Source organism: Aotus nancymaae, unplaced genomic scaffold (genome assembly GCF_030222135.1).
Source record: "Aotus nancymaae isolate 86718 unplaced genomic scaffold, 86718_ANA_hifiasm-v0.15.2.pri h1tg000002l, whole genome shotgun sequence".
NCBI classification, from domain to species: Eukaryota; Metazoa; Chordata; class Mammalia; order Primates; family Aotidae; genus Aotus; species Aotus nancymaae.
In genome coordinates, this window is record NW_026988413.1 from 28,087,643 (window position 1) to 28,107,899 (window position 20,257).

The 20,257-nt window shown below is 57.3% G+C and overlaps 1 protein-coding gene and 1 pseudogene across 1 annotated transcript in view; both read left to right on the forward strand.

Annotated features, from left to right (window-relative positions):
* Positions 1–686: 686 nt before the first annotated feature.
* Positions 687–2,588, forward strand: LOC105721374 (filamin-C-like; annotated as a pseudogene).
* A 1,367-nt stretch (positions 2,589–3,955) lies between these two features.
* The window catches only part of KCP (kielin cysteine rich BMP regulator), a 29,857-nt gene continuing 13,555 nt past the window's right edge, over positions 3,956–20,257 (forward strand). Inside the window, exons 1-24 of the mRNA XM_064382356.1 lie at positions 3,956–4,037; positions 4,524–4,635; positions 5,319–5,455; positions 6,061–6,204; positions 6,340–6,482; positions 7,568–7,757; positions 7,844–7,920; positions 8,964–9,048; positions 11,698–11,780; positions 12,019–12,112; positions 13,246–13,328; positions 14,852–14,945; positions 15,093–15,172; positions 15,249–15,342; positions 15,662–15,747; positions 15,818–15,899; positions 16,106–16,258; positions 16,333–16,439; positions 16,519–16,612; positions 17,299–17,472; positions 17,579–17,661; positions 17,815–17,908; positions 17,997–18,188; positions 18,597–18,767. Of these exons, the coding sequence (XP_064238426.1) occupies positions 3,956–4,037; positions 4,524–4,635; positions 5,319–5,455; positions 6,061–6,204; positions 6,340–6,482; positions 7,568–7,757; positions 7,844–7,920; positions 8,964–9,048; positions 11,698–11,780; positions 12,019–12,112; positions 13,246–13,328; positions 14,852–14,945; positions 15,093–15,172; positions 15,249–15,342; positions 15,662–15,747; positions 15,818–15,899; positions 16,106–16,258; positions 16,333–16,439; positions 16,519–16,612; positions 17,299–17,472; positions 17,579–17,661; positions 17,815–17,908; positions 17,997–18,188; positions 18,597–18,767 (2,734 nt within the window). The remainder of the gene's footprint in view (positions 4,038–4,523; positions 4,636–5,318; positions 5,456–6,060; positions 6,205–6,339; positions 6,483–7,567; positions 7,758–7,843; positions 7,921–8,963; positions 9,049–11,697; positions 11,781–12,018; positions 12,113–13,245; positions 13,329–14,851; positions 14,946–15,092; positions 15,173–15,248; positions 15,343–15,661; positions 15,748–15,817; positions 15,900–16,105; positions 16,259–16,332; positions 16,440–16,518; positions 16,613–17,298; positions 17,473–17,578; positions 17,662–17,814; positions 17,909–17,996; positions 18,189–18,596; positions 18,768–20,257) is intronic.

Sequence of the window (20,257 nt, forward strand, 5' to 3'; positions counted from 1 at the left end):
TCTGGCCACTCTTATGAGGAATGCTGTGGCACTTCCTCCCCCACTGGCCCCCTGGTGCCCAAGCCTTGCAGCTCCTGGGGTGAGGGAACTGTCTCCTAGGACTCCAGTAGGGCCCTGGGATTGGCTGTGAGATTTTCCCAGCCCATCAGGAGCCCTTGTGAATCGCCTCCTCATACTCCAGATCTGGGGCTCCCCCAACAAGTTCATCTCCCCTTCCCCTGGAGCCCTCCAGTCCTCCCTGTTGACTCACTTCCTCCCTGAAGTCCTCCTGGGTCAGTTCAGACATACTCAGCCTCCCACATCTGAGTGCTTATGTGCCCACAGCTGACACAGCCCATCAGGCACTTGCCTTCTGTTTCCCAGTGTGGGGCCCTGCCTTCCTCAGACAGGACAGGGCACATCATCTCTCATTTGCCTGGTACCCAAAACAGCTAGGCTGGTACCCCTCAGAGCAGGTATGCACTAAGGATTGCACACCAGACCCTGGTTCCTCCTGCCTGCAGGCTGGGCTGGCAGGCAAGGGCCAGGCTGGGTGTGGAGCAGTGGTAGCTCCCCACAGAGGCTACCCAGGGAGCTGGGGCCCAGCCCCTCTTGGGCCACAAGACCCTTCTGCCCTCAGCCTTGCTACCTCTGGCCCCCAGGCTGTGTCATCAGAGTTCATCGTGAACACCCTGAACGCTGGCTCAGGGGTCATGTCCGTCACCACTGATGGCCCCTCCAAGGTACAGCTGGACTGTCGGGAGTGTCCTAAGGACCACGTGTTCACTTACACTCCCATGGCCCCTGGCAACTACCTCATTGTCATCATTTACAGTGTCCCCCAGCACATCGTGGGCAGCTGGGGTTCACAGGTGAGTGCTGGCTCAGGGGAGGCCCACTCAGCCTGCAGCCCAGCCCAGCCTGGAGGGCTCCGGTGGCCACACACATCCAGGCCATAGTCTGCCCTAGACATCACGGTCGGTTACCAGGGATAGAGGTGGGCCTGGCTCTACACAGCACACACTCTGTGGAGCCTCGCGTGACCCTGTGCATATCCCATTCTTCCTCCCATCTCCGCCCTCCCTCCTCCATCTCTGGCCTTCGCTGGCTCCTGAGGCTCTAGAGTCACTTTCTTCCCTCCTGGCTTCCCAAATTCCTCGGCTCCAAGAAGACATAGTCAGTACTGAGCAAGCTCCCCTTCCCGGGGCTGTCTATAGGATGGGTTGGGTGGGTATTCCTTTGCAGTGACTCTTACCCTGTGACTTGGCCTGAGTTCCGGACAAAGCCTGCCGGGATGAGGGATGCAGCCCTCTGAGGCCCCAGCCCTAGGGTGAAGCATGAATTGGACCAGGCAGCTCCAGCCCTGGCAGGGAATGGGGCTGGGCTTCTAGAGTGGCCCTTAGAGGAATCTGGGGGAGCCCCAGATGCAGGCAGTGAGTCCCACCGGGTGGCAGCGCTGGCCGAGGGTCCCCCACCTGGGGAACACCAGGAAGCCCTTCTGACCAGGTTTGTGCCCCTCCACCCGCCCCGCAGGACCGAGGCTGTCCAGAGGCCACAGCCTTCACGAAACATCCACGGTTCTGGTGGAGACTGTGACCAAGTCTTCCTCAAGCCGGGGCTCCAGCTACAGCTCCATCCCCAAGTTCTCCTCGGATGCCAGCAAGGTGGTGACTCGGGGGCCTGGGCTGTCCCAGACTTTCGTGGGCCAGAAGAACTCCTTCACCGTGGACTGCAGCAAAGCAGGCAGGTGGAGGGGGAGGATGTCTTCTGGGGTGGGAGCAAGAAGCCGTCTGGGAGCAGGGTGTGGGTCCCTGTCGGGGGCTCCCTGGTGTGAGCCCGGCCCTCTGCCTCCCTCTCCAGGCACCAACATGATGATGGTGGGCGTGCACAGGCCCAAGACCCCCTGTGAGGAGGTGTACGTGAAGCACATGGGGAACCGGGTGTACAATGTCACCTACACCGTCAAGGAGAAAGGGGACTACATCCTCATTGTCAAGTGGGGCGACAAAAGTGTCCCTGGAAGTCCCTTCAAAGTCAAGGTCCCTTGAATCCCAGAAGTGCCTCCCCAGCCTCGGCCCCAGCTTCGGCCGCCACCTCCAGCCAAACACACATCACACATACACACACACACACACACACACAAGTGTGCCACACCCAGACACACACATAGACTCAGACACTACAAACACCTGCCTTGGGGGTGAAGGCACAGCCTCCCTCCACACCACGCCCCGGGGGTTGGAGGGCCTTGTCTGTTTCAGGACAGTGTCCCTCCCTGGGAATGTGACATGAGGGCAGACTGGGGCCAGGCTCAGGGACAGAAACTGGGGCACAAAGGACCGGCTGTGGGGCCAGGGAAGACCTGTGCATCCTCCCAGGTGGTTTAGAGCTACTCACCCCATTCACTCTGATTCCTTTCTGTAAAATGGGGAGGGAGGTGCCCCCATTCTTTGTAAAGAAAGTAATAAGCACTCATACCTCTGCGCCAGGCACCATGTGGTATTAACCCTTACAAACACTCCATGAGTTGGGTGCTGTTAGAGCTCCAGTCAGAGCTCAGAAAAAATCAGCCCCAGAAAGTGAAGTGACCTGTCAGAGGTCCCACAGCAGAAAGCATGAGCCCCACGGTGCGCCCTGGCAACCCTGCCAGAGTCTGCACTCTGCACTGTGCCGATACGCAGTCTTCTGGAGGACTTGCCTTCCAGAGGCACCTGGTAAATGAGGCCACCTTCCTTAAACCTGCTGGGAATACCGCTGCCACTTCCTTGTCCTCTTCTGGCCAGCTGGCCCTGGCTTTCCTCTGTGACCCCAGCTGAGGCTGGGTCTTAGTATGGCATGACAGCCTCCCTGCCTTCTGCGGCAAAGGCTTAGGCCCACTAGGGGCCCGGCCCAGACTCTGGGGCAGAGAAGCTGCCCTCTCCTCACTTATAGCCCTAAGCTCTGTGGAGAATGGGCTGGGGAGACCTCATTCCTGCCGGGGCCAAGGGAGGGGTGGCTTCTGACTTCTGGTTTTTATGGCAGGGAGGGAGAGCTTTGGTAGGGTTCACAGCTCCGCCCTCAATGTCCCTCTTTGCCTGTGAGCTCCGGACCCAACCCTCTACTTCCCAGCTGCACAGAGGAGTTTCCCAGCCCAGAGGACCCATGTGGACAGCTGTCCTCACTTCCTCCCTTTGGCCCCTCCGCCTGCTGAGCCTGGGCCCGGCCCTGCCCCCTACCCAGGCTCACCTCACAGTCAGGCCTGAGCTCAGTGGGAAAGGGGCTGAGAGCAGCCATTGAAGGGCGGCCTTGGCATCTGGGGCCAAGCGTGGGACTGCTGGGGTGGGGAGGGGTGTTGAGTGGAGTCCAGGAAAGAAACTTACAGGTGGAGAGAGCAATCCACTGTTTGTCTTTGATTTCAGAGATGATGAGTAGCACTTATTGTGATTTATTTGTTATTTACTGAGCATTTACCATGTGTCTACCAACTAAATAATCTCACTTAATGCCCACTGCAAGTCTATAAGGTAGATGTGGTGATACCCAGTTCACAGATAGGAAAATTGAGGCACAGAGAAGTCAGTGATCAAAGGCCACATGGAATTGGCCGAGCAGGGATTTAAACCCAGCTCAGGCTCCTTCTCCTGTAAACTTGTGAGACAGGAAAAATCAATCTGGGAACCGATGGAGTAACGTAAAGGGCAGGGAGACTGTTGCAGAGCCCCAGAGCAGTGGACTTGAGTTTCTTTTCTTTTCAGAGTTCCCTCCCGGATCTTGAGCGGAGACAGGGTTTGCAACCCCGCTGGCTTCCTGCAGCTGGAGCTGCTCTCTGAGGTCAAGACCGCCGGGGCCAGGGCGTGTGGAGGTGTCCATGGGAAAGGCGCGCGGTGGGGGTTTGAGCCCTCCCTGAACAAAGCCTGGGTGGGAGCGGCCTGTGTGTCCCCACTCCACCTCCCCCAGCGCCTCCTGAGCCACGACCAGCGAGCCAGGCGGAGCTAGCATGGCCGGGGCCGGGGCCGCTGTGCTGTCCCTGCTCCTGCAGCTCGCGGGGCTGGCGCTGGCCGCGGGCGCGGGCGCGGGAGGTGAGTCCGGGCGCGGGAGACTGGGGGTCTGGCTGGGTGCGCCCCGCCTCCTATCAGCGCGGCTTGAGGGGTCCGAGCAGGGCCAGGGGCTGCTTCTCTTAGCCCTGCTTGAGGTTCGCGCGCCTCCCAGGCCAGCCCCGTCCTCTCCGTCCTCCCCTTGGGGGAGTGAGCAGGGTAGGGAAGACCGTAGCCAAGGCAGGGGGTTCAGGAAAGGGGAGTTCCTGCGGCCTGTAGCGGGAGAGAGAGCGGCTGCCCTGGCATCTGGGAGTCTGAAGTTAATTATTTGACAAAGGAGGGGGAGAAAGGAGGCCCGCTGTGGAAGCTGACTTTGAGTCTGTGTCTGGCCCTCCCCGGAGCGGGACAGGCGGGAATGGAGGGCTCGGTGCCGGCGTGGGGCCAGGGGTGGCTGAGAAAGGAGCCGGGGACAGTTCCTTGGGGAGCAGCAGGGTTTGTGCCACTCGGAGCTCTTTCTGCAGGTCTCTTCAGGCAAGGCCGGCCCTCGCTTCACCGAGGAGTCTCGGAGAATCCAGCTTCTCCCGGGCTCCTGTTTAAGCAGGACTGGAGGAGTGGCCTGGGAGGAGGGCCCTGGGGCAGCAGGGTGAGGCCCCACGGGAGAGTAGATTGGGTAGAAAGGTTTCAGATGCTGAGACGCCCATCCTGGCCGCCCTCTGTGTGCTTGGGAAGGACTGAGACAGAGTGCCATTCCGGGTGACAGGATGCCCAGTACAGGGATGGAGATTGGAACAGGCACCTGGGGTTTGGGGGCCACTATCCATCCGCTCAGGGTGCGGGGTAGGAGTTAGAACCCCTGATGTGGGCGGGCAGCAGGAGGGCGAGAAAGGTGGGCGGTGCTTGTGATCGGTTTCAGTGGGACTTGCTCCTGGGAGCCTTCAGCTGTGTGATTCAGAAAGGTGGAGGCAGGGACGCTTTGTCTTCAGCCTTCTGAGTGGAGACCGTGGAGAGGGGAGACGTGGGGATGGATTAGGGGGCAACTCTGGCAATAAAATAGGGGAGCTGAGCCCCAGCTTTCTGCTTAGGTAACTGGTAAGTGGGATGTCGTTAACCAAGCCAGGGAACTTGGGACAAAGCAAGTTGAATTTTAGCCTCGAGTTCCCTCCACCCTTGATGGTGGCAGCGGGTGACATTGTTCCCCTGTCTCACAGACCTAGTGTCTGTGAGAAACCCTTTTCAGCCACTCCAGGCCTGGCCTCACTAATGAGCTGCCATGGTGGGAAAGACCCAGCCTTCTCCCTCCTCCTCTCGCTGTTCCTCCCCCTCCAGACCCTCCACTTCACCTGCCTGGAGGACGGACCCATGTCTGCCTCTTCCCCTCCTGCCTTCACTTTCCTGGCTGCAGGAGAAGGATCACAGTGAAAAGGTGAAAGTGGCCATCTCCAACCCCGAGCCAGAGCTCAGAGGTGCCCCATCCCCCTTTCCTGGACACAGTGTCTTCTAGAAGCAGGGCAGGCTGTTCTCACTGGATCTGGTGTGTTCAAAGCTAGTAGGGGCCTTGCCAGCACCTTCCTCAACCCCTTCAGGAAATGCAACCAAGTCCCACTTTCTGGAGGCCACCCAATGAGGGGGGCGCCCGGGACCCCCTGTCACAAACCTGGAAAACTGCGCTCAGGGTTGGGGACAGAGCAGGGGGAGCAGGAAAGGAATGTGTCTTTCCCTGAGCACATTCTCCAAAAGTGGTGGCCTTTCTGACAGGTGTAGACAGAGAGTCAGGGGTTGGGGGGCTACCCGTATGCTCCCTTGAAAAGACTCAGCCGACCTCCCAGGCCCCTGAAAGCAGCCCTGCCTAGTATGTGTCTGTGGTCTCCCGGTACATTTCAGCCTGTACTGGATTCCGGGCCCTTGAGGCATGACATGTCTGCTCCCCAGCCATCCCTGACCAAGCCCCTGGCCCAGGAGAAGCAGGATGATCCTGACACACCCACCATGGCTGGGGACATCACAGAGCCAGGGCAGGCTGCAGGGAGGCTCTGCTCTAGATACTGCTCTGCGTCCCTTGGGGGGTTAGGGGCCCTGGGGCTCAACCCCAGACAAGAGGGGGAAGCTGGTCTGGGCCACATCTGTCCACTCAGAGTGTCCTCCCCCTTCTTCCAGACTGTGGCCTCCAGCTTTCACTCCCCAACACTCACAGACCAGTCTCCTTCCCTGGATGGTGGGTGGGCAATTGGACAGGGTGGGGTGCACAGGATGACCTCCGCTCTCCTGTGGGTTAGAAGACAGAACCCAGGAAACATGGCCAGGCCAGCCCCTCACCCTCAGGCCCACATGGGATTCTTGTGCCCTTCAGGTGGGGCCATCCCCAGGGAGCCCCCTGGGCAGCAGACACCTGCCCACTCCTCGGCCCCTGCTGGGGACCCCCAGGAGCCGTGGCACTCCCCGCGAGAGTGGCTGGGACGACTGGAGGCTGCAGTGGTGGAGCTCAGAGAACAGGTACCATGGAGACAGGGCTGGTTTGTATTGGGTAGGGAGGGCTTCTTTTAGTAGGAAGGAGAGAAGGGTTTAGGCTTGCGGGGAGTGGGGTGGGCGGCTAAAATAGAGCTTTGTTTTCGATGCACATGGAAAGGCTCTTATCTGAACAATTCTTTTATATTTTTCCTTCCTTCCTTCCTTCCTTCCTTCCTTCCTTCCTTCCTTCCTTCCTTCCTTCCTTCCTTCCTTCCTTCCCTCCTCTCTCTCTCTTTCTTTTTCTTTCAAGTCTCCATCTGTCGCCCAGGCTGGAGTGCAGTGGCATGATCTCAGCTCCCTGCAACCTCTGCCTCGTAGGTTCAAGTGATTCTCGTACTTCAGCCTCCCAAGTAGTTAGGACTACAAGGGTGCGCCACCATGCCTGGCTAATTTTTGTATATATATTTTTTGAGATGGAGTTTTGCTCTTGTTGCCCAGGCTGGAGTGCAATGGCACGATCTTGGGTCACCACAACTTCCGCCTCCCGGTTCAAGCCATTCTTCTGCCTCAGCCTCCTGAGTAACTGGGATTACAGGCACGCGCCACCATGCCTGGCTAATTTTGTATTTTTAGTAGAGGTGAGGTTTCTCTGTGTTGGTCAGGCTGGCCTTGAACTCGCAACTTCAGGTGATCTGCCTACCTCAGCCTCTCAAAGTGCTGGGATTACAAGCATAAGCCACTGCACCCAGCCTGAACAGTTCTTAACATCAGTTCTTTGATACAAGTGAAGAACCTCCAGGCTATTCGTTTTGTCAGTCTGTATTTCATACTGTTCATGTGTTTGGGAAATGTTATGAAATGTGTTCTATATAAGGCATCATGAAGAAATATTTTGGACAGGTAAAGATGTCTTTAATTCTTGGGGCAGGGGTTGGGTCCTCATTTTGTCCAAAGGAGAGAATGGGGCCCATGCTCCCCTGAGAACGGTGATGTTTTGAACTGGATGGTGACCGAGGGGGACCCATCTCTGCTCTAGAATTGTCGAACTTCTCACCCTTCCTCATTTTTGAACCCATTAAATCTACTGGGAAGCTGAGCCAGTGCCTGCTATTCCCATCTCCTGCCTCCAGAACAAGGACCTGCAGATAAGGGTGAGGCGGCTGGAGTCCTGTGAGTGCCGCCCTGCGTCTTCACAGTGCTGGGGACTGGGGCGCGCCTGGCCAGAAGGGGCGCGCTGGGAGCCTGACGCCTGCACAGCCTGCATCTGCCGGGATGGGGCCGCTCATTGTGGCCCCCAAGTCCACCTGCCCCATTGCAGAGGTAAGTGCCACCCTATCCACCCCCCAGGGCCACCTCAAGGCCTACAGATGGCATGGGGTGCTTGAGTGACACTGTGGTCTCCTCAGGCTGCAGCCAGAATGGCCAGACCTACAGCAATGGGGAGACCTTCTCCCCAGATGCCTGCACCACCTGCCGCTGTCTGGTGAGCTCCCGGGACCCACCTGGCTATCCCTCACCTGTCTGTCTGCCTCACTTCAGCTACCGGTCGCTGCAACGTGGCGCTCGAGATGTGGTAGAATGGGCTCTGCCTGCCACTCCCCACACCTTGCCACGGCACCTTTCAGTTGATTCTGAGTAGGAAGAGGAGCTCGACACCCATGGACAGTCGGGGGGCCCCCAAGCCTCTCGATTCAGACCTAGCCAACAGTGGCATGGAGGGCTCAGGATGTATTAGATTGGTGCAAAAGTAATTGCGGTTTTTGACTTTTTTTTTTTTTTTTGAGACGGAGTTTCGCTCTTGTTACCCAGGCTGGAGTGCAATGGCGCGATCTCGGCTCACCGCAACCTCCGCCTCCCGGGTTCAGGCAATTCTCCTGCCTCAGCCTCCTGAGTAGCTGGGATTACAGGCATGCACCACCATACCTGAATTTTTTGTATTTTTAGTAGAGACGGGGTTTCACCATGTTGGCCAGGCTAGTCTTGAACTCCTGACCTCAGGTGATCCACCTGCCTTAGCCTCCCAAAGTACCGGGATTACAGGTGTGAGCCAGCGTGCCTGGCCTGACATGATTTTAATGGCCAAGACCGCAATTACTTTTGCACCAAGCTAATAGTTGCCTGTTCTCCTATGTCACCTCCCACTCTTCCACTGCCCATCTTCTACCTCGGAGCCCCTGGCCTGCCTATTCTCCCTCACCAGGCTCCACATCCACCTTCCCCCAGCCTTTTCTTCCTCCTTTCTCCACTGAGAAAGCCCTTGGTTCACTTCCTAGGATCTCTTCTCTCTGGGGAATTTGCTGGTGCCTGGGACAGATGGTTTTCCAGGGTCGAGAGCATCAGGAGACGATGGGAGTGGGGGCAGGATGTCTCTTTTCTGCCTTTAGATGGAGGGTAGCTCACATCTGCAGAGCCAACTCATGCTCCTGTCCCTCTGACGTGTCCCAACCTGGGCTGAGGACTTGCTTCCAGATGCCCTGACCTCCGGGGCTCTGATGCCTGTGCAGCCACCTCAGTCTGCTCCCACAGGAAGGGGCCGTCACCTGCACCCAGAAACCATGCCCAAGAGGACCCTGCCCTGAGCCAGGAGCATGCTGCCCGCACTGTGAGCCAGGTCAGCCTCCTGCCAGCCTCAGCCCTACCTCCTGCATGCATTCTGGGGCCCACAGCCATGGCCTGCCACCTGAGAGTGAGCGAGTCTGGGACATGCCCAGGGGTCCTGCCCACTCACTCTGACAGTGGCCAGGGAAGTGCCGAACCCATGCACAAGCCAGCAAATACTCTGGCCTGGGACTGAGCCAGAGACCGCAGGGAAATAGGCATGAAATTCTTTTTCCTGCCCTAAGGGAGCTTCCAATCTAGTTGAGAAGATAAGCTCATATCTAAACTACCATAAGATTTAAGACCCAATGAGCAGATTAAGAGGAAGTGTAGGCCGGGCATGCTGGCTCATGCCTGTAATCCCAGCACTTTGGGAGGCCAAGGCGCGCGGATCACCTGAGGTCGGGAGTTGGAGACCACCCTGACCAACACGGAGAAACCCTCTCTCTAAAAAAAAAAAAAAAAATGAGGCAATGTAGAAGGCAGTGCATGTGTACTTTGCCAGAGGAGGATACAGGAGGGCAGGAGAAGCCCGTCCAGGCTGGGCAGTCAGGGGGCCGTTACAGACAATGGGCCCTTTGAGCTGGGTCTTCATGGGAAAATGGGGCTGCACTTGAAGGATAGGGAGTACGTGAGGGTCCTCTGACCACAAGGACAGGGGGAGGGAGGTGGGTTGCAGGAAGTCCGTTTGGCAAGGCCAGTGGGAACAGGCTGCTGTAAGCCTTGCAGTTAGGACTTTCTCCTATGGGCAGTGGGGGACATTGAAGGCTGAAGCAGCGTGTGGCATGGTCAAGGGGACGCTTGAGGAATGTTCACCTGGTGGGGCCTAGATGAAGACAGAGGCGTTAAGGCTGGGACAACAGTTGTCTAGGTGTGGAGCCAGGGATGGCAGTGGGCTGGAGAAAGAGAGGTGTTTCTAAAGAATGGGCAGGAGCCACTGACTGGCTGGTTCCCCTGGAACAGTGGAGGCTAAGCTTGGGACATTGGGATAGCAGGGCCTACAGGGACATGAAGAGAGCTGGGAGAAAGAGGAGGTCACAGCTGTGCAGGGGGGTGGTACTGGCTCATAGGGGAATAGGGTTGCCAGATTTAGCAAATGAAAGTCTAGAAAGCTTTGTTAAATATGAATTTCAATAAACAGCATGTAAGTTTTCAGTATATCCTATGCAATATTTGGGGCATTCTCATACTAAAAATGACATCTTATTCATCTAAAATTCAAATTTTACTGGGCATTCTATATTTTATCTGGCAGCCCCACCCAGAGAGGCATCTCAGCTGGTAGTAAGAGAGGTGAGAAGGGACTCAGACCTGTTGGGTCTGGAAATGCAGCCGGGAGTCTTGGCTGGAGATGAAGATGAAAGTCTTTAGGGTTGATGTATCACAAAGAAAAGACACACAAAGAAAAGACACACACACACACACACACACACACACAGTCTTCGGAGAAAAGATACACACACACTCTCCCACAAACACACACTCACACACACACTCTCCCACACATGCACACTCACACACACACTCTCACACACACACTCACACACACACACTCTCTTTGGGGCACGTGGTGCCTGAGTCAGGGCCACTGCTAGCCTATATGATAACTTTGGGGAAGTTGAAAAAGGCACCCATGTCCAGGCGCGGTGACTCAGAGCTGTAATCCCAGCACTTTGGGAGGCTGAGGCAGGTGAATCATGAGGTCAGGAGTTCAAGACCAGCCTGGCCAAGATGGTGAAACCCAGTCTGTACTGAAAATACAAAAATTAGCCGGGTGTGGTGGTGGGCGCCTGTAATCCCAGCTACTTGGGAGGCTGAGGCAGAGAATTGTTTGAACCCGGGAAGGCAGAGGTTGCAGTGAGCCAAGATTGCACTACTGCACTCCAGCCTGGGCGACAGAGCAAGACTCCGTCTCAAAAAAAAAAAAAAAAAAAAAAAAGGCAGCACCCTTTCCTCAAGACAGTACTTCCGTCTGTTGTGAAATAGTGGAACCATACCGATGATGTGCCTGTGGGACACTTTACTGCCATCTGCTGTGAAGGTGTAGTAAATATTAAAATCTCTGATGTCTGTCATGTGAATGGTGCCCCTTTAATGTGGCACCCAGTCCTTTGGGTCTCTTACTTTGGGGCCTGGGCATGGGGGCCATGGGGCTGGGGAAACATGGCGTCTGGAGCCCTGTGTCTTCTGCACCTGCCAAGTAAAGGAATCAGCGACCACCCACATCTCTGCTGCTGGGCATACTGCTGGTTTGGCCATGCCGAGCCCAGTCTGGGGGCTAGACAGGGCTTCCTGCTCTGCCCAGGCATCAGGGCTGAAGCTGGCTAGGCCTGCAGAGTAATCCAGCTCTGGCAATGGAAAGGGAAGGAGCAGGGAGGGACGAGAGAGGGAGAGAGACAAAGAAGGAGAAGGGCGGTGGGGAGGAAGGGCTGGCTTGGTGTCTGCCCTGCAGCCAGGGGCCTTCATGTTCAGAGCTCAACTGCCTGGAGAGCTACATCCCACCTGGGGAGTGCTGCTCCATCTGCCAGCTGGGTGACCTCCTGCCCTGCCTCTCCATCCCCTGGACTCCAAGGGTCCCTACTTGGGATCATGCCTTCCCTCAAGTGATGTCCACCCGCCCTGCTCTCTGGTGACCCACCTATCATCCTGCCAACCTTCCCAGGCTGTGAGTATGAGGGGCAACACTACGAGGAGGGGGCCACCTTCCTGTCCAGCTCCAACCCTTGTCTGCAGTGCTCCTGCCTGGTGAGTCTGCCTGCCCCCTCTGCCCAGGCCCTGTTCCTCCCTGGACACCTGTACCTTGCCCTGGGCCCTGCCTGCCACTCCTTCAGCCCCCTCACAGGCCTCCCAAGAGCTGGAGCCAGCGAGGCTCTCCCTCCATCCCTGCCCTGTGCCCCCCTCCTCCGAGGATGCCCAACACCCACCCACCCTGCCCTCTGCGGGAGCCAGACCTGGAGGCCTCACAGACACTGGTGCATTACAGAGGAGCCACGTTCGCTGCGTGCCCCTGAAGTGCCCACCCAGCCCCTGTCCAGAGCCAGCCCTGAGGCCTGGGCACTGCTGTCCAACCTGCCAAGGTGAGAGCCCCGGCCCCTCCCTGGTGGAGCCACAGGTAGGCTGTTGTGCCCTTTCTTGAATTCCAGAGCCCAGACCCTGCTGGCCTCCAGTGGATGGGGTGTGTGGGGAAGCTGGAATGCCTGAGCTCAAATTCCATTGCCATGTAGTGCTTGTGTGACTCTAAGTTACTCTCTACCTCAGTTTCCCCATGTGTAAGGTACAGATAATGATATTCCATACCTCATAGTGCTGCTTAATAAATGTTTGCTTTCGGCCAGGTACAGTGGCTCACGCCTGTAATCCCAGCACTTTGGGAGGCTGAGGTGGGTAGATCACCTGAGGTCAGGCATTTGAGACCAGCCTGGCTAACATGGTGAAACCCCATTTCTACGAAAAATACAAAAAATTAGCTGGGCATGGTGGCCTGCGCCTGTAATCCCAGCTACTTAAGAGGCTGAGGCAGGAGAATTGCTTGAACCCGGGAGGTGGAGGTTGCAGTGAGACGAGATCGCGCCATTGCACTCCAGCCTGGCAACAAGAGTGGAATTCTGTCTCAAAAAATAAAAAAATAAATGTTTGCCTTTTACTTTGTGCTCCCAATCATGAGACATGGGTCAGCCCTCAGGGTTGACCACTAGAGCGTGACACTGAGTCATACACTAATGCAAAATCCTGTAACAGCAAGGGCAGGAATAGAAGCAGGCACCAGCTATTGTGCGAATTCAGAGGAAGGAAACCGAATCCAGCCTGGGCACAGGAGGGAAAGTATCATGGAGGCAGCTGGTCCCGAGGCGGCCCTTAAGGATAAAGAGCAGTTAGCTTGGTGAAGGGGTGATAAAGGCAGTGGGCCTTCCAGGAAGAGGGGAGTGCCCCAGCACAGGTGTGGCCCTGACACTAGGGGTGGGGGTGTGATTCTGGCTGGGAAGGTGCAAGAGGTGATGAGGGGTGGGAGATAGATGGACTAAGGATCTAAGGACTCACCCTGCCCGGGGCACTGGGAACCACCGGGGAATCTAGGCAGATGTGAGCCCATCTGGTCTTGGCTCAGGAGAGGGCCCTCGGAGGGCACATGGAAGAGGAAGGCGGGCAGGCTGAGGCTGGGGTCCTGGCCAGCTCCCAACAGACCTCCCTCTGCTCACCCCCTCAACCCCAGGCTGCACAGAAGGTAGCTCTCACTGGGAACATGGCCAAGAGTGGACCACACCCGGGGACCCATGCCGAATCTGCCAGTGCCTGGTGAGTCCTGAGGCTGCTCCTGGGCTGTCCCCATCCCTGCCCTCGGGCCCACTGTATTCATGCCTTCATTCCATGGGACACTTTGCAGAGGCGTTGAGAGGGGACCCAGTGGAAAAGACCAAGGAGCTGTCTGCTGGCGGCTGTGTGGGCAAGGGCTGGGCAGAGCTCATCTGTGTGCCCAGGTCTGAGCCCAAGAGATGCTCAGCCCGGGGTCAGTGAATGAACTCAAGGAGCTCATGGGCGAGGCCAGGCGTGGTGGCTCACGCCTGTAATCCCAGCACTTTGGGACGCCAAGGTGGGCGGATCACTTGAGGTCAGGAGTTCAAGACCAGCCTGACCAACATGGAGAAACCCCATCTCTACTAAAAATACAAAATTAGCAGGGCATGGTGGCACATGCCTATAATCCCAACTACTTGGGAGGCTGAGGCTGGAGAATGGCTTGAACACAGGAAGTGGAGTCTGCAGTGAGCCAAGATTGCGCCATTGCACTCTGCCATTGCACTCCAGCCTGGGCACCAAGAGTGAAACTCCATCTCAAAAGAAAAAAAAAAAAAAAGAGCTCACAGGCTGGAGGAGGAGACCGGGCAGGATACGGCAGGTGGCAAAAGCTCCAGGGCGGGAGAATCACAGCTTGACTTGAGGCATCTAGAACTGTGCTGTCCAATTCATAGCCACAGCTACATGTGGCTACCAAGCCCTTGAAATGTGGCTGGGTCCAAAATGAGATGTGCCGTAAGAGGAAAATACATGCCAGATTTCAAAGACTTCCTATGAAATAGAGGAATGTAAAATAGTAATCCATTATATGTTAATTACATATCGATATAACAGTTTGGATATATTGGGTCAAATGAAATATGTTGTTAAAACTTAATTTCATCTGTTTAACTTTTAAAAATTTGTTATGGCCGGGTGCGATGGCTCACACCTGTAATCCCAGCACTTTGGGAGGCCAAGGTGAGTGGATCACCTGAGATCAGGAGTTTGAGACTAGCCTGGCCAACATGGTGAAACCCCGTCTCTACAAAAAATACAAAAAATTAGCTGGGTATGGTGGCAGGCACCTGTAATCCCAGCTACTCGAGAGGCTGAGGCAAGAGAATCGCTTGAACCCAGGAAGCGGAGGTTGCAGTGAGTTGAGATCATGCCACTGCACTCCAGGCCGGGCAACAAGAGTGAAACTCCATCTCAACCTGCAGCCTGCAACCTGTTTTATCAACAAGGTCTTTTTTATCATCTCCAAATATATACATATATATATACTCCAAATATATATATACATATACTAGTTCTATTGGATTAGGGCCACCCCGCTCCAGTATGACCTCACCTTAACTAACTACACCTGCAATGACCCTGCTTCCAAATACCGCCACATGCCAAGGTGCTGGGATTTGGGGGGTGGGCACACAATTCAACCCGTAACAACATCTAATCAAGGGACAGCTGGGATTCTAATGCCATTTCCACCTCTCGGTTGAGTCCTGACGGCCCCTTCCCCTGTTCACCCTCCCCGCTAGGAGGGTCACATCCAGTGCCGCCAGCGAGAATGTGCCAGCCTGTGCCCGTACCCGGCCCGGCCCCTCCCAGGCACTTGCTGCCCTGTGTGCGATGGTGAGTTGGTGGGTAGAGCAGGGACCTGAGCATGGGGGCAACCTGGAGAAAGCTGACGGGTGGCCCTGCTTGGGAGCTGGGCCGTGAAGGCCAGGAGAGGGCGGGGAGTGGCCCTGGAGGAGCATCTAAAGCCCCTCTTCCCAACAGGCTGTTTCCTAAACGGGCGGGAGCACCGCAGCGGGGAGCCCGTGGGCTCAGGGGACCCCTGCTCACACTGCCGCTGTGCTGTGAGTGTGGCTGCCTGGCAGGGAGGGCCTGGCTCCCGGGCCTGCCTCTGGCGTGCTGACCAGGCCCTGTTGGCAGAACGGGAGCATCCAGTGTGAGCCTCTGCCCTGCCCACCGGTGCCCTGCAGACACCCAGGCAAGATCCCTGGGCAGTGCTGCCCCATCTGCGATGGTGAGTGGAGGTCAGAGCCACTGCAGGAGGGACAGGTCCTGGGCGCAGAGAGGCCCTAGGTATGGGGGGTTTGCTTCTCTTGGACCTAAGCCCTTGGTCCCAGAGTGAGTCCTTACCACACCTTCTCATGGCAAACTGGCATCATGGTGGAGCCTGTGCTTCTGTGGCATGGCTGTAGGGGGTGGAGACTGCTGGCCGGGACCTCTGGAGGACTCGGCTGGTCTGCTTTGTCAGGGTGGAGGTTGGACGCCTCAGGGTGACGTGAGGCTTCCCCTCCACCTCCAGACCTCTACTCCCATGCCCCTGTCGTCCCATCCAGGCTGTCAGTACCAGGGACACCAGTATCAGAGCCAGGAGACCTTCAGACTCCAAGAGCGGGGCCTCTGTGTCCGCTGCTCCTGCCAGGTAGGCATCCCGCCGGTCATGCCCAGATCGACCTCATTCCTTCAGGGTCTCTCACCTGCTTCCCTCCTAGGCCGGTGAAGTCTCCTGTGAGGAGCAGGAGTGCCCCATCACCCCCTGTGCCCTGCCTGCCTCTGGCCGCCAGCTCTGCCCAGGTGTGTGTGAGAGAGAGAGAGAGGAGCAGCCGCTACGGGTGCTGCAGGTGGAGGGTGCTCCTTCCCCTGATGGGGTACTTGTTGCCAAGTCCACTAATCATTCTACAGTGTCAGTGGGGATGTCGAAACTGGGGTCCCTGTGGCCTGGGAAGGAAAGGGATGGGTAGGAGGTGTGCAGGCTGCATGTGACAGCCCCCTTACCATAGCCTGCGTGCTGGATGGAGAGGAGTTCGCCGAGGGAGTCCAGTGGGAGCCTGATGGTCAGCCCTGCACCTCCTGCATCTGTCAAGATGGGGTATCCAAGTGTGGGGCTGTGCTCTGCCCCCCAGTGCCCTGCCAGCACCCTACCCAGCCCCCTGGTGAGTGCCTGGGCCAATCTTGGCTTTCTTCCCCTGAATTTCCCAGCTCACCCTGACCAGCCTGTCCCGCCCAGGTGCCTGCTGCCCCAGCTGTGACAGCTGCACCTACCATGGCCAAGTGTATGCCAATGGGCAGAATTTCACAGATGCAGACAGCCCTTGCCACGCTTGCCACTGCCAGGTATCCGCCCAGCCTCACTGCAGCCCCGCTGAGCCTCTCATGGGCACGCCCCATTGCTCTCACCCCTGCTCTCTCCCAGGATGGAACTGTGACATGCTCCTTGGTTGACTGCCCTCCCACGACCTGTGCCAGGCCCCAGAGTGGACCGGGTCAGTGTTGCCCTAGGTGCCCAGGTATGTATGCGCTCACTGTGCCTGAGAGGACCAGGGCCCCAGATGCTGCTGTCCCACAGCCCCATGGGCCCAACAGCCACCTTAGAAAGCCATGGCCTTCTGAATTGTTCCAGTCCTACAGAGCTTAGAACTCACTGGAACTCACAGGGTGTGGGTCGGAGGGAGAGTAGAGATTTGTTCATTCCTGCCTGTACCTACACCACACTCCCCTCCCATGCTCCATTTCCTCTTCCAGTAACTAGTGCCCCCCGCTACCCTTGGGTCCCCACCCCTGTACCCCCCTAGGTACACCCATGTATCTACCTGCATAACACAGGTCATGAGCAGACACTTGAGCCTGCCATGTAGGAGGCTGGGTGCTGGGATGCATGGGACACGTCCCTGCCCCGTAGAGAGTCTGTGTGAGGGCGTGTGTCACAAACACAGGGACACACGTGTGTAAGCACTCCCCCGCTTCCCCTCACAGACACACATCTGCCTACAGGTGGATGACCTCCATTGTGCACGCACACACACGCACTCGTGTGCTCAGAACTACACACATGCCAGCACACATGTGCACATGGCCGCTTCCTCCGCTTCCCTCTCCAGTCAGTTTCCAAGTGGGCACTTGGGCGGCGGCTCTGGACTCCAGGGCTGGAGGGGCTGTCAGGCTCTGCCCACGTTCCTGCTCCCACACTGCCCAGACTGCATCCTGGAGGAAAAGGTGTTTGTGGACGGCGAGAGCTTCTCCCACCCCCGAGACCCCTGCCAGGAGTGCCGATGCCAGGAAGGCCATGCCCGCTGCCAGCCTCGCGCCTGCCCCAGAGCCCCCTGTGCCCACCCGCTGCCTGGGACCTGCTGCCAGAACGACTGCAGCGGTGAGGTGGGCGGGGCAGGGCGGCCCTCTGGGGTGGCGTGGTCCCCGGAAGGCAGCACGCCCTGGGGGAGTCGCCCTCTCCCAGACTATAGCTGCTCCCTTCCCAGGCTGCGCCTTTGGCGGGAAAGAGTACCCCAGCGGAGCGGACTTCCCCCACCCCTCTGACCCCTGCCGTCAGTGTCGCTGTCTGGTGAGTCCTCACCTGGGTGGGAGGAGCCCAGGGGAGTGGAGGCGGGACTCGCGGAGGCCTGGAGAGGCCCACTCAGGTGGGAGGGGGTGGGAGGGGTCTCCTCGGCCTCCCCCCACTAACCCACTGACCCGTGGTCGGTCCGTCGAGCCACAGAGTGGCCACGTGCAGTGCCTGGCCCGCCGCTGCGGGCCGCTGCCCTGTCCAGAGCCGATCCTGCCGCCGGGAGAGTGCTGCCCGCAGTGCCCAGGTAGGAGCTGCACCCCTCGGCCGCTCCTCCCCGGGGGTCCCCCGGGAGGCCTGTTCCTGAGCTCCTTAGACGCGCGCTCTCGCCACAGCTGTCCCCGCTCTTGCTGGCTGCCCAAGACCGGGCGCGGCCCCCGCCCGTCACCAGGAACACTTCTCCCCGCCCGGCGATCCGTGCCGCCGCTGCCTCTGCTTCGACGGCTCCGTGTCCTGCCAGCGACTGCCCTGCCCGCCCGCGTCCTGCGCGCACCCGCGCCAGGGACCCTGCTGTCCCTCCTGCGACGGTAACGCCCTGGCGGCGCCCCTCCCGGCCACCCCACCCGGCCACCCCACCCGCTTCCTCCTGCCCTGCCCTGTCCCGGAGCGCTCTGCCCAGTCCCCCTGCCCAGGCCCGCTCCGCCCACGTCGGGGATCTCGATAGGAATGTAGTGTCAGGCCAGCAAGGCCTGGGAGCCAGCCCGCACGGCCCCCAGCCCCCCTCGACACCCACCCTCCACGGACCTCAGCCCCCACGGAGCCTACGGTCTCTCCACCAGCAGGGTCTCCCAGCCCCCCACGGACCCCAGCCTCCCACGACACCCAGCCCCCACGGCCCCCACGACACTCGTCCTCCACGCCTACCAATCCCACGACCACCAAGTCCCCACAGTTCCCCAGCCCCCACGGCCAGCAGCCCCTGACCTTCTCCCCAGGCTGCCTGTACCAGGGGAAGGAGTTTGCCAGCGGGGAGCGCTTCCCATCGCCCACTGCCGCCTGCCATCTCTGCCTTTGTTGGGAGGGCAGTGTGAGCTGTGAGCCCAAGGCATGTGCCCCTGCACTGTGTCCCTTCCCTGCCAGAGGCGACTGCTGCCCTGACTGTGATGGTGAGGGTCAAGGGATAGGGGACTGCCAGGGTGGGGTGGGAGGACCAGAGAGCTGGCTGAGCCTAATCTTCACTGCCCTAGGATCTCAAACATTTACTATAGTAAGAAAAAGCCCTGAGGCCCAGAGCCCTAGCTAGCACCTGTGACCCCAACAATTTGGGAGGCTGAGGCAGAAGGATTGCTTGAGCCCAGGAGCTCAAGACCAGCCTGGACAACATAGAGAGATCTTGTCTGTACACAAAAATTTTAAAATTAGCTGGTCATCGTGGCTCTCGTAGTTCCAGTTACTGGGGAGACTGAAGTGGGAGGATCCCCCAGGAGTTTGAGGCTACAGTGAGCCGCGTTTTCCCCTGGACTCCAGGCTGGTGACAGAGTGAGACCTTGTCAAAGAGAAAGACAGAAAGAAAGAGAGGGAGGGAAGGAGGAAGAAAGAAAGAAAGAGAGAGAATGAGAGAGAGAGAAAGAAAGAAAAAGAAAAAAGAGAGAGGGAGAGAGAAATGGGGCATAGGTGCTCATTCCTGTAATCCTAGCAGTTTGGGAGGCTGAGATGGGCAGATCACCTGAGGTTGGGAGCTTGAGACCAGCCTAACCAACATGGAGAAACCCCGTCTCTGCTAAAAACACAAAATTAGCTGGGCATGGTGGCGCATGCCTGTTATCCCAGCTACTTGGGCTGAGGCAGGAGAATCGCTTGAACCTGGGAGGCAGAGGCTGCAGTGAGCCTGGGCAACAAGAGTGAAACTCCATCTCAAAAAAAAAAAGAAAAGAAAAAGAAAAAAGTCTGAGACTAAAGCCTGGATTTTCTCCTGTCTCTGTTGCTATTTGTCCTGTGGTCTTGGGCAAGTTGCACAACCTCTCTGGACCTAAATTTGGCTCTTGTAAAAAGAAACTAGAGCGAGACTGGGTCCCCAACCTTCCCTGTCTTCCCTCACTCTTGTGCCATCTTGGCAATTTTTGCCACTTGCCCTCTACCAACTGTAATTTTATTATTTGCCTTCAAATTAACTCACGTATTAATTGAAATTGATTTAGAAAGGAGTTTTATATCATATTATAAATGGAAAATTAGATTTGCCAGGATCAGATCACCATAAAAATGAATACAATTAAAATTATAATGTTGTTAAATCCTAGTCAGATACTTTTGCCCGCCAAGGCTTAGAGACTGAAATTCACCCTCTTTTTATTTTTGTTTTTATTTTCTGATCTAAGTGGCTTTTTTATTAGAGAAAGCCAGAATTACAAAGGACTAAAGAGTTGGCATTGGGGCCCTTCTTCTTGCCAAAGGTGGGCACATTGACAAAGCGCTGGTTGAACTCCTCCTTCTCTCCTTCTTCTTCCTTCTCCTTCTCCTTCCTCTTCCTCCTCCTCCTCTTCCTCCTCCTCCTCTCCTTCTACTTCCTTCTTCTTCTCCTTCTCCTTCCTCTTCCTCTTCCTCCTCCTCCTCTCCTTCTTCTTCCTTCTCCTTCTTCTTCTCCTTCCTCTTCCTC